This window comes from Oncorhynchus keta, chromosome 31 (assembly GCF_023373465.1).
Source record: "Oncorhynchus keta strain PuntledgeMale-10-30-2019 chromosome 31, Oket_V2, whole genome shotgun sequence".
Classification (NCBI taxonomy): Eukaryota; Metazoa; Chordata; class Actinopteri; order Salmoniformes; family Salmonidae; genus Oncorhynchus; species Oncorhynchus keta.
This window is the reverse complement of record NC_068451.1, coordinates 15,545,237-15,558,574: the sequence shown is the minus strand read 5'-3', so window position 1 is coordinate 15,558,574 and position 13,338 is coordinate 15,545,237. Positions and strand designations below refer to the sequence as shown.

The window sequence follows — 13,338 nt, the reverse complement described above, 5'->3', positions numbered from 1 at the left end:
TCGCTGCAGAATGCTGTGGTAGCCATGCTGGTTAAGTGTGCTTTGAATTCTAAATTAATCACAGACAGCGTCATCAGCAATCCCCCCACATCGTCACACCTCCATGCTTCATGGTGGGAACCACATATGCAGAGATCATCTATTCACCTACTCTGTATCTCTCAAAGACACGGTGGTTGGAACCAAAAATCTCAAATTTGGACTCATCAGACCAAAGGACAGATTTCCACCGGTCAAATGTCCATTGCTTGTGTTTCTTGGCCCAAGGAAGTCGCTTCTTCTTATTAGTGTCCTTCAGTAGTGTTTTTTTGCAGCAATTTGACCATGAAGGCCTGATTTACGTAGTCTCCTCTGAATAGTTGATGTTGAGATGTGTCTGTTACTTGAACTGCAGTATCTGAGGCTGGTAGTATCTGAGGCTGGTAAATCTAATGAACTTATCCTCTGCAGCAGAGGTAACTCTGGGTCTCCCTTTCCTGTGGCGGTCCTCATGCGAGCCATTCATCATAGCGCTTGATGGTTTTTGCAACTGCACTTGAAGAAACTTTCAAAGTTCTAGACGTTTTCTGGATTGACTGACCTTCATGTCTTAAAGTAATGATAGACTGTTGTTTCTCTTTGCTTATTTGAGCTGTTCTTGCCATAATGGACTTGGTCTTTTACCAAATAGGGCTACCTTGTCATAATACAACTGATTGGCTCAAACGCATTAGGAACGAAAGAAATGAACAAATTAACCTTTAACCAGGCAAACCTGTTAATTTAAATCCAATCCAGGTGACTACCTCATGAAGCTGGTTGATAGAATGCCAAGAGTGTGCAAAGCTGTCATCAAGGCAAATGGTTACTACTTTGAACAATCTCAAATATAAAATATATTTAGATTTTGGTTACTACATGATTCCATATGTGTTATTTCATAGTTTTTATGACTTCGCTATTATTCTACAATGTAGAAATTGAGAAAAACCCTTGAAAGAGTAAGTGTGTCCATGTTTTTGACTGGTACTGTCTGGTGTATGTTTCTTGCTTTTATTATCATGGGATGTCATGGGACGGATGATTGCTAAATTACTAAATTGTAATATATATATATATATATATATTGCCTAAAGGGTGTTTTAACATAGTAATTGTTTGACTTTTCTGACTCATCAACAGCTTTTACATTTGTAAATGTGGCTTATAGGAAATCTCACATGAAAGGATAACATTTATTTTTAGATGTTTTGCAATTTGAGGGAAAACAATGAGATGTTTAATAGTTTTGAGACTATGAAATGTGTTTCAAAATGTGTTTCACCCAGTAAAATAGTACCAGAGTAAAAGTAAAAAAGTATTTGGTTTTAAATATACTTAAGTATCAAAAGTAAAAGTATAAATAATTTCAAATTCCTTATATTAAGCAAACCAGACGGCACTATTTTCTTATTTTTTACATTTACGGATCTCTAACACTCAGACATAATTTACAAATTAAGCATGTGTGTTAAGTGAGTCCGCCAGATCAGAGGCAGTAGGGATGACCAGGGATGTTTTCTTGATAAATGCATATATTGGACCCTTATCCTGTCCTGCTAAGCATTCAAAATGTAACGAGTACTTTTGGGTGTCAGGTAAAATGTATGGAGTAAAAAGTACATTATCTTTTTAGGAATGTAGTGAAGTAAAAGTTGTCAAAAATATAAATAATAAAGTAAAGTACAGGTACCTCAAAAAACGTCTTAAGTAGTACCTTAAAGTATTTTTACTTAAGTACTTTACGCCACTGTGTGTATCTAATTCTATGGGTTCCGCGTATAGACATAAAGACCAGGTTCTGCAATTAAAATAAGATTAAAGTGCCTTGAAACAAGCAGACCAATCGCAGCTTCATCCGACAATCATGTGACACCGGTATCTTTGATGATGTCATTTTCTTGCGACTATTGCTGACAGCTCCATGTGAATGTCGCCTTCGTCCACTAGCTATTTAGCTTATTTATCAAGGTAAGAACAGTCCTTTAAAGATAGAAATGGCAGATACATGTATTTATGTCTCCACAAGACCCGTTATAGGTGTACTTGTGAATGCAGAGAATGTTGCCAGTCTGAGTTTCATAATTGTAATGGCTGGAACGGCATAAACCCTAGTCTGCAAGGTCAGAATACGCTTGATGACAATCTCATTTTTTGAGATCGGAATGTTGCTAGTAACGTTAATTCAGTTCAGTCTACTATGACTAGTTGCCACAACCGTGTCTATTCATTGATTTCCTGCAAGTGTTTTGCTTGTAGTAGTACAGGCTACACGATTGTTGACACAATGTTATACAACACAATCCCCGCGTTACTGTTACTAATTGCTAAAGCGTCTCAAAATAGCTAGGCTAAGCTTGTTGACAGCAGTCCGTGGCCGGCAGACTACGGAGAATAAGAATATATAGTCCTTATCATAAAGTTGCACATTATGGGGTTGTTTGGGCATAGCAACATGTGATTGTAGGTTCAGAATCCCAAAAATAATGAGAATCACTGAGTGATATTCACTCTCTTGAATTAACTCTCTCTTGCTCTTTCCCTCTCACTCGCTCTCAGGTGTTAGCATGGTGACTCCGGCTGCTGTGTTGTGAATAGGATTCTCGCTGCTCTCTGGTCTCGTGCTGCACTCTCTGGTCTCGTGCTGCTCTCTCTGGTCTCGTGCTGCTCTCTCTGGTCTCGTGCTGCTCTCTCTGGTCTCGTGCTGCTCTCTCTGGTCTCGTGCTGCTCTCTCTGATCTCGTGTTGCTCTCTCTGGTCTCGTGCTGTTCTCTATTCCTCCATGACCAGCCGTCTGCTGGGCCGATGTGCCCGTCTCCTCCCCAGGGCCACCCCCCAGGCCTCAGCCACCGCTGCCTTCCTGCCTACCCCTGCAGCTGGGCCAGCAGAGCCGCTGTGGGCCCAGGCCTGGCGGCAGCCTGGGGTAAGGGGGCTATGTGAGGGCAGGAGTTTGGTCAAAGAGGAGTATCCCATCGAGCCCAAACGCACCCAGCTGGATGAGCTCTTAGAGAGGGCCCAATCTCCACAGGATGTCCTGCAGGCGTGGGCGGCACAAGGAGGAAAGGCCAATCAGGCGGCTAAGACTCTGGTTCAGCTTGTCAGATTGGCTGGGAGAGAGAAAGGTGGGGCTAAAGTGGACCAATTTGAGCTGCTGAATGATCCCAGACTGCTGGACATAATGGACACAGTTACTGCACAGGTAGGAGAGGGTGTAGTAAGACGTGGCAGGGGACAGGTAGGATGAGAGTAGATAAGTGGAGAGTTGAGAGGGTATGAAGATGGGTAAGGAGAGGAAAAGGAAGAGACATGGGGCAGGTTACAGTTAGGGCAGAGGGCGGCTAAATATTCAAAACTTTGGTGCTCTCAGTTTCTTTTGAGTGTTTGTAAATTGACTGTCTCTTCCCACAGGTAGCGTCAGTGTGGAATGGTACGCTGGTCTCTCTGCTGCGCTCCCTCTCTACTCTGGGTGTTCCGCCTACAGCTGCAGTACAACGCTCCATCCAGACAGAGGTGCTGTGGCGTGTACGCAGACTCTCCTACAAACAGCTGGCTTTCCTGGCAGACTGGGGAGCAGGGCGGAATGGTCAGATGGAGGTGTTGCTGGTGAGCGCAGCGCTGAAACAGCTGGAACTCCGCTGGACTGAGATCGCTGACGCCAGAACAGTCAGTACCCTGATGGCTAGGGCTGGACACCTCAGTCCTGCACTGATGGACAGACTGGAGGATAAGGTAACGAGCGAAAGTATTCACCCCCCTTGACATTTTTCCTATTTTGTTGCCTTACAACCTGGAATGAAAATCGATGAGGCGTTTATCATTTGATTTACACAACATGCCTACCACTTTAAAGATGCAAAATATATATATTTTTTGTGAAACAAACAAGAAATAAGACAAAAAAACAGAACTTGAGCGTGCATAACTATTTACCCCCCCAAAGTCAATACTTTGTAGAGCCACCTTTTGCAGCAATTACAGCTGCAAATCTCTTGGGATATGTCTCTATAAGCTTGGCACATCTAGCCACTGGGATTTTTCTCCATTATTCAAGGCAAAACTGCTCCAGCTCCTTCAAGTTGGATGGGTTCCGCTGGTGTACAGCAATCTTTAATTCATACCACAGATTCTCAATTGGATTGAGGTCTGGGCTTTGACTAGACCATTCCAAGACATTTAAATGTTTTCCCTTAAACCTCTCGAATGTTGCTTTAGCGGAATGCTTAGGGTCATTGTCCTGCTGGAAGGTGAACCACAAGAATTCTCCCCCCTTGACGGCGCTAAATACAGGGAAATTCCACAAGAATATCCCTGTATTTAGCGCTGTCCATCATTCCTTCAATTCGGACCAGTTTCCCAGTCCCTGCTGACAAAAAACATCCCCACAGAATGATGCTGTTACTACCATGCTTCACTGCGGGGATGGTGTTCTCGGGTGTTGAGAGGTATTGGGTTTGCGCCAGACAAAGCGTTTTCCTTGATGGCCAAAAAGCTAAATTGTAGTCTCATCTGACCTAGAGTACCTTCTTCCATATGTTTGGGGAGTCTCCCACATGCCTTTTGGCGAACACCAAACATGTTTGCTTATTTTTTTCTTTAAACAATGGCTTTTTTTCTGGCCACTCTTCCATAAAGCCCAGCTCTGTGGAGTGTACGGCTTAAAGTGGTCCTATAGACAGATACTCTAATCTCCGCTGTGGAGCTTTGCAGCTCCTTCAGGGTTATCTTTGGTCTCGTTGTTGCCTCTCTGATTAATTTCCTCCTTGCCTGGTCTGTGAGTTTTGGTGGATGACCCTCTCTTGGCAGGTTTGTTGTGGCGCCATAGTCTTTCCATTTTTTAATAATGGATTCAATGGTGCTCCGTGGGATGTTCAAAGTGACAGATTTTTTTGTAACCCAACCCTGATCTGTACTTCACATCTTTGTCCCTGACCTGTTTGAAGAGCTCCTTGGTCTTCATGGTGCCGTTTGCTTGGTTGTGCCCCTTGCTTAGTGGTGTTGCAGACTCTGGGGCCTTTCAAAACAGGTGTGTGTGTGTATATAGACACAGATCATGTGACCCTTAGATTGCACACAGGTGGACTTTTTATAACTATTTCTGTGACTTCTGAAGTAATTGGTTGCACCAGATCTTATTTAGGGGCTTCTTAGCAATGGGGGTGAATACATATGCACTCACCACTATTATTTTTTTGAAACCAGTTAATTTTTTTTCATTTCACTTCTTCACCAATTTGGACTATTTTGTGTATGTCCATTACATGAAATCCAAATAAATACATGTAAATTACAGGTTGTAATGCAACAAAATAGGAAAAACGCCAAGGGGGGTGAATAGTTTTGCAAGGCACTGTATACTACTAACCCCACACTACGCTTCTTAAGTTATCAAATAGACATACACTACTGTCTAGGTATTTGGACAGTGAATAAAAATACATTTAAATTGTCGCTATACTCCAGCTTTTTAGATTTGAGACAGAATGTTTCATATTAGGCGACAGTAAAGAAACTTTTATTTTAGGGTATTTTCATAAATATCTGTTTTACTGTTTAGAAATGAAAGCACCTTTATGTATCTAGTCCCTACATTTAAAATGCATAAGTATTTGAACAAATTTACTGACAGTGTATTAAAGTAGTCAAGTTTAGTACTATTTGTCACGATATTCCTTGCACACAATGATTAGGGATGGGCATTTTACATTTTTTGACTGTTCGAATACTCGCATAATTTTTTCTTCTGAGTACTCAAATACATTTTTCTAAATATATTTTTAGAACACAAGGACCGCACTGGAAAGAAATGTGCGCATTTATCTATAGGCCTATGCCAACAGTGCTCGACAATGCCACATTTATCTATAGGCCTATGCCAACAGTGCTCGACAATGCCACATTTATCTATAGGCCTATGCCAACAGTGCTCGACAATGCCACATTTATCTATAGGCCTATGCCAACAGTGCTCGACAATGCCACATTTATCATAGCAATTAGGATTTGTTATCTATAATGGTTAAATTGCTCCATATACACAGTGTTCAGTCAATTAAAAAAGCAAGCGCCATTTAAGATTCATTTATTGAAACCTTAATATCAACTGGTAATATTATATCATGGAACACGATCTTCAAAAAGGCAGTAACCTCAGCAGTGGCGCTTGCTTGTAGAAACATATGTCTGTGCAATGGCATAGACTTGCTTTGTTAATTTAGCAGACAAGATGCTATTATTTCCTGAGCCCTTATCACAGTCAAGACACCTATTTTATAGTAAAACAAACATGATGTAATATACAGAATAAAATTGAACAGAATATTTTTCCAAACGAAAAAAGTTGCCTCTGCTAAGTGATGTGTGTCTTGGGATCTGGAACAGTTAGTCTCAGTGATCATTTGAAGCTGGCTCAATAAATGTTTTCTAAATCTGTCTTTTCAATATACAGATGTTCTATTTAGTTCATTTTGCCTGTTCTTTGTAATTGGATTAACAATTCTACATTGAACACTGCATGGTGAGGAATGACGGCCACCACTTCTGTTTGGTGAGTAGGCCCGCTCTTTAACTTTATCAAACTAATGTTTTTGTGTTATTTTCAGTGTGGAACCTGGCTGTTTAGAGGGGTTATGGCTCAGGCTAAACAATTCTAAATTGCACTATTCCAGAACTGCAGCTCGTTGTTGAAACATATTTTCCAACATCAATCAACCAGTCCATTTTGAATATGTGAAGTAAACTGTCATCATTTGGCAAGGAGTGTAGCTGGTGTATCCCATCAGTTAGATCCGTTTTTATTATTTTTTAGAGATTTTCTTCTGTAGGCTTAACTGGAGCTTGTGTGTGTGTAGGGAGTGGTCAAATCAAATCAAATTTGTCACATACACATGGTTAGCAGATGTTAATGCGAGTGTAGCGAAATGCTTGTGCTTCTAGTTCCGACAATGCAGTAATAACCAACGAGTAATCTAACTAACAATTCCAAAACTACTACCTTATACACACACAAGTGTAAAGGGATAAAGAATATGTACATAAAGATATATGAATGAGTGATGGTACAGAGCGGCATAGGCAAGATGCAGTAGATGGTATCGAGTACAGTATATACATATGAGGTGAGTAATGTGGGGTATGTAAACAAAGTGGCATAGTTTAAAGTGGCTAGTGATACATGTATTACATAAAGATGCAGTAGATGATATAGAGTACAGTATATACGTATACATATGAGATGAATAATGTAGGATATGTAAACATTATATTAAGTAGCATTGTTTAAAGTGGCTAGTGATATATTTTACATCAATTCCCATTATTAAAGTGGCTGGAGTTGAGTCAGTGTGTTGGCAGCAGCCACTCAATGTTAGTGGTGGCTGCCTTGAGATAGAAGCTGTTTTTCAGTCTCTCGGTCCCAGCTTTGATGCACCTGTACTGACCTCGCCTTCTGGATGATAGCGGGGTGAACAGGCAGTGGCTCGGGTGGTTGTTGTCCTTGATGATCTTTATGGCCTTCCTGTGACATCGGGTGGTGTAGGTGTCCTGGAGGGCAGGTAGTTTGCACCCGGTGATGCGTTGTGCAGACCTCACTACCCTCTGGAGCCTTACGGTTGTGGGCGGAGCAGTTGCCGTACCAGGCGGTGATACAGCCCGACAGGATGCTCTCGATTGTGCATCTGTAGAAGTTTGTGAGTGCTTTTGGTGACAAGCCAAATTTCTTCAGCCTCCTGAGGTTGTAGAGGCGCTGCTGCGCCTTCTTCACGATGCTGTCTGTGTGGGTGGACCAATTCAGTTTGTCTGTGATGTGTATGCCGAGGAACTTAAAACTTACTACCCTCTCCACTACTGTCCCATCGATGTGGATAAGGGGGTGTTCCCTCTGCTGTTTCCTGAAGTTCACAATCCTCTCCTTAGTTTTGTTGACGTTGAGTGAGAGGTTATTTTCCTGACACCACACTCAGAGGGCCCTCACCTCCTCCCTGTAGGCCGTCTCGTCGTTGTTGGTAATCAAGCCTACCACTGTAGTGTCGTCCGCCAACTTGATGATTGAGTTGGAGGTGTGCGTGGCCACGCAGTCGTGGGTATACAGGAGAGTGCTCAGAACGCACCCTTGTGGGGCCCCAGTGTTGAGGATCAGCGGGGTGGAGATGTTGTTACCTACCCTCACCACCTGGGGGCGGCCCGTCAGGAAGTCCAGTACCCAGTTGCACAGGGCGGGGTCGAGACCCAGGGTCTCGAGCTTGATGACGAGTTTGGAGGGTACTATGGTGTTAAATGCTGAGCTGTAGTCGATGAACAGCATTCTCACATAGGTATTCCTCTTGTCCAGATGGGTTAGGGCAGTGTGGTTGAGATTGCATCGTCTGTGGACCTATTTGGGCGGTAAGCAAATTGGAGTGGGTCTAGGGTGTCAGGTAGGGTGGAGGTGATATGGTCCTTGACTAGTCTCTCAAAGCACTTCATGATGACGGAAGTGAGTGCTACAGGGCGGTATAGTCATTTAGCTCAGTTACCTTAGCTTTCTTGGGAACAATGGTGGCCCTCTTGAAGCATGTGAGAACAGCAGACTGGGATAAGGATTGATTGAATATGTCCGTAAACACACCAGCCAGCTGGTCTACGCATGTTCTGAGGGTGCGTCTGGGCCTGCAGCATTGCGAGGGTTAACATGTTTGTAAATGTTTTACTCACCTCGGCTGCAGTGAAGGAGAGTCCGCATGTTTTGGTTGCGGGCAGTGGCACTGTATTGTCCTCAAAGCGGGCAAAAAAGTGATTTAGTCTGCCTGGGAGCAAGACACCCTGGTCCGTGACGGGGTGGTTTTCTTTTTGTAATCCGTGATTGACTGTAGACCCTGCCACATACCACTTGTGTCTGAGCCGATGAATTGCGATTCTACTTTGTCTCTATACTGACGCTTAGCTTGTTTGATTGCCTTGCGGAGGGAATAGTTACACTGTTTGTCAGAACACAAAGTGAATGAGACATGGTGGGGAAAGGGAATTTTGGGAGAGAACTGTGTGATGCTTGGCTTGGTTTCTTTTTTGTTATGCTCTGCAAATGCACATGTACAAATGGAACATTAGAGTCAAAGCAAATTGACTTTGTCAAGAAAAGATTTGGGCCAAAATGTTACTTGCCTGTTCGGGCAGCCACAAAGCACATTCTATCGAATAGGTTTACAATATTCGATTAAAAAAAAATCTCTGATAGAAGATCAAGATTTGACATCCATTCGAGTGCTCGATTACTCATGCCCATCCCTAGAATATATCAAGCATGTGACTCAACAAACTTGTAGGATGCATTTGTGGTTTGTTTTTGGTTGTGTTTTGTATTCTGTTTTGCCCAATAGGAACTCAATGGTGAATAATATCTTGTGCCATTTTGGAGTCACTTTTTTTATTATATGTAAGAATGGATGTTTCTGATCACATTCATGTGGATGCTACGGTGATTATGGATAATCATGAATGAATTGTGAAAAATGGTGAGTGAGGAGGTTAGAGGCACAAAGATAACCCCCCAAAAAAAAATGCTACAGTTAGAAGTTACTGTTCTTCCTTCAGACAAGCATGTGTCAGAGATATTGTTGAAATGAACAAAGTTATCGTTCACATCCGCTTGTAAATGTCCAAACTCACCAAAAATGGCATTTCGGTAGCTCCTACCTATATACAGTGCCTTCAGAAAGTATTCAGACCGTATTCTAAAATGGATAGAAAAATATACTCTACCCATCAAAAGTTTCCTTATTTTTGAAGAACAAGCACTTTTTTTATTTAGTCCATTTTAAAATAACATCAAGTTTATCAGAATTACCTTAGACATTGTTAATGTTGTTAATGTTGTAAATGACTATTGTAGCTGGAAACGGCAGATTTTTTTCATGGAATATCTACATAGGCGTACAGAGGTCCAATATCAGCAACCGTCACTCCTGTGTTCCAATGGCACGTTATGTTCGCTAAGTTGATCATTTTAAAAGGCTCATTTCATTGATCATTAGAAAATCCTTTTGCAATTATGTTAGCACAGATGAAAACTGTTGTTTTGATATTAAAGAAGCAATGAACTGGCCTTCTTTAGACTAGTTGAGTATCTGGAGCATCAGCATTTGTGGGTTCGATTACAGGCTCAAAATGTCCAGAAACAAAACTTTCTTCTGAAACTCATCAGTCTATTCTTGTTCTCAGAAATGAAGGCTATTCCATGCAAGAAACTGAAGATCTCATACGCTGTGTACTACTCCTTTCACAGAACAGCGCAAACTGGCCCTAACCAGAATAGAAAGAGGAGTGGGAGGCCCCGGTGCATAACTGAGCAAGAGGACATGTACATTAGTGTCTAGTTTGAGAAACAGCGACTTCAACTGGCAGCTTCATCAAATAGTACCCGCAAAACACCAGTCTCAACGTCAACAGTGAAGAGCCGATTCTGGCCTTCTAGGCAGAGTTCCTCTGTCTAGTGTCTGTGTTCTTTTGCCCGTCTTAATCTTTTATTTTTACTGGCCAGTCTGAGATGTCTTTTTCTTTGCAACTCTGACTAGAAGGCCAGCATCCCGGAGTCGCCTCTTCACTGTAGACTATAGAGTTCCTCTGTGTGGAGATGGGAGAACCTTCCAAAATGACAACCATCTCTGCAGCACTAAACCAATCAGGCCTTTATGTTAGTGGCCAGACGGAAGTCACTCCTCAATAAAAGGCACATGACAGCCCGCTTGGGAGTTTGCCAAAAGGCACCTGAAGACTCTCAGACCATGAGAAATAAGATTCTCTGGTCTGATGGAGCCAAGATTGAACTTCTTCGCCCGAATGCCAAGTGTCCCATCTGGGGAAACCTGGTACTATCCCTACGGTGGTGGCAGCATCACGCTGTGGGGATGTTTTTCAGCGGCAGGGACTGGGAGACTCGTCAGGATTGAGGCAAAGATGAACGGCGCAAAGTACAGAGAGATCCTTGATGAAAACCTGCTCAGGACCTCAGACTGAGGCAAAGGTTCACCTTCCAACAGGGCAAATACCCTAAGCATCCAAGACAATGCAGGAGTCGCTTCGTGACAAGTCTTTGAATGTCCTTGAGTCGCCCAGCCAGAACCCAGACTTGAACCCAATCGAACATCTCTGACAGAGCTTGAGAGGATCAAATCAAATCAAATTTTGTTTATATAGCCCTTCGTACATCAGCTGATATCTCAAAGTGCTGTACAGAAACCCAGCCTAAAACCCCAAACAGCAAGCAATGCAGGTGTAGAAGCACGGTGGCTAGGAAAAACTCCCTAGAAAGGCCAAAACCTAGGAAGAAACCTAGAGAGGAACCAGGCTATGTGGGGTGGCCAGTCCTCTTCTGGCTGTGCCGGATGGAGATTATAACAGAACATGGCCAAGATGTTCAAATGTTCATAAATGACCAGCATGGTCAAATAATAGTAAGGCAGAACCGTTGAAACTGGAGCAGCAGCACAGTCAGGTGGACTGGGGACAGCAAGGAGTCATCATTTCAGGTCGTCCTGGGGCACGGTCCTTGGGCTCAGGTCCTCCGAGAGAGAAAGAAGGAAAGAGAGAATTAGAGAGAACATATGTGGGGTGGCCAGTCCTCTTCTGGCTGTGCCGGGTGGAGATTATAACAGAACATGGCCAAGATGTTCAAATGTTCATAAATGACCAGCATGGTCAAATAATAGTAAGGCAGAACAGTTGAAACTGGAGCAGCAGCATGGCCAGATGGACTGGGGACAGCAAGGAGTCATCATGTCAGGTAGTCCTGGGGCATGGTCCTAGGGCTCAGGTCAGGATCTGCAGTTTATTTTAAAAAATGATCCACAATGTAAACCTGTTTTTGCTTTTTTATTTTATGTAGATTGAAATCTAATTTAATACATTTTAGAATAAGGTGGTAACGTAAAAAAGTGGGAATATTCAAGGCGTCTGAATACTTTCCGAAGGTACTGTATCTTTAACTTTGAGCTGATTTGCCTGTCTTTACAATTCATTTATTTTAGTTTGTGCTCATTAGCATATTTAGCTAGCAGCCTCCATGGAAATTCTCTATTACTTGTGCTAATTTTGTTAGCATTCTGTTAATGGATGCCAATTATTTTTTTGTCTCTCCGCTGTGTATTAAGCCGGTAATACTGTAGATCCCAGAGTGAGAAAAGGACGGTATGACGACATGAAAATCTGGATACTGCTCAACCCTTCCATCTGGTCCTGTGGCCTTGTGAATGTTAACCTGTTTTAAAGGTCTTCATCACATCGGCTACGGTGAGCGTGATCACACTGTCATCTGGAACAGCTGGTGCTTTCACGCATGGTTCACCGTTGTTTGCCTGGAAGCGAGTGTAGAAGGCATTTAGCTCGTCTGGTAGGATCGCGTCACTGAGCAGCTTGCGGCTGGTTTTACCTTTTGTAATCTGTGATAGTTTGCAAGCCCTGACACATCGAGTTTAAGAGCTGTTGTAGTAAGATTCAATCTTAGTGCTGTATTGACGCTTTGCCTGTTTGATGGTTCATCGGTGGGCGTAGCGGGATTTCTTATAAGCGTCCAGGTTAGTGTCCCGCTCCTTGAAACAGTAGCTCTAGCCTTTATCTCAGTGCTGATGTTTTCTGTAATCCATGGCTTCTGGTTGGGATATGTACGTACGGTCACTTTAGGGATAACGTCATCAATGCACTTATTAATGACGTGACGATGGCATTTACCTCATTGGATGAGTCCTGGAACATATTCCAGTCTGTGCTAGTGAAACAATCCTGTAGCTTAGCATGAGCTTCATCGGAGCACTTCCATATTAAGCACGTCACGTCACTGGTTCTTCTGGTTTGAGTTTTTGCTTGTAAGCAGGAATCTGTTTCCGAGAAACATAGGATATTACAGTTCTTCAGGTCATTATCAGGATTAATTTAGTAGTTTTCAGAAACATCTTATCTACTCATTCAGACAGAAAATTACTCCAGTCAACATTTACCATTCAGTTACTATTGGGCAAAACACAACCAAAACAAACCGCAAATGCATCCAACAAGTTTGTAGAGTCACAAGCTTGATGAAGTCATTGCATTTAAGGAATATGGGACCAAATGCTAAACGTTTGACTTTGATACACTACTGTACAAGTTCATTTGTCTACATACTTATTCACATGGGCAGACTAAATACATAGTGCTTTCATTTCTAAACACTAAAACATATGTATGAAAATACCTCAAAAGGTGACATTCTGTACTGTTGGCTCATATGAAACACATCTTATAATCTGAAATGCTGGACTATATAGCCATTTAACAAAAAAATGTTTGCTTCACTATCCAAATATGCAACTGCCAC

The 13,338-nt window shown here is 42.4% G+C and overlaps 1 protein-coding gene across 2 annotated transcripts in view; it reads left to right on the top strand.

Annotated features, from left to right (window-relative positions):
- Positions 1–1,835: 1,835 nt before the first annotated feature.
- LOC118373972 (FAST kinase domain-containing protein 4-like) overlaps positions 1,836–13,338 on the top strand; it is a 45,884-nt gene continuing 34,381 nt past the window's right edge. The window contains exons 1-3 of one of the 2 annotated variants that reach the window (XM_052489686.1): positions 1,836–1,989; positions 2,578–3,216; positions 3,426–3,746. In XM_052489686.1, coding sequence (XP_052345646.1) covers positions 2,800–3,216; positions 3,426–3,746 — 738 coding nt within the window. In that variant the 5' untranslated portion in view covers positions 1,836–1,989; positions 2,578–2,799. Of the gene's footprint in view, positions 1,990–2,023; positions 2,142–2,577; positions 3,217–3,425; positions 3,747–13,338 lie in introns of those variants that run through there. The other variant, XM_052489687.1, reaches the window with a different exon arrangement.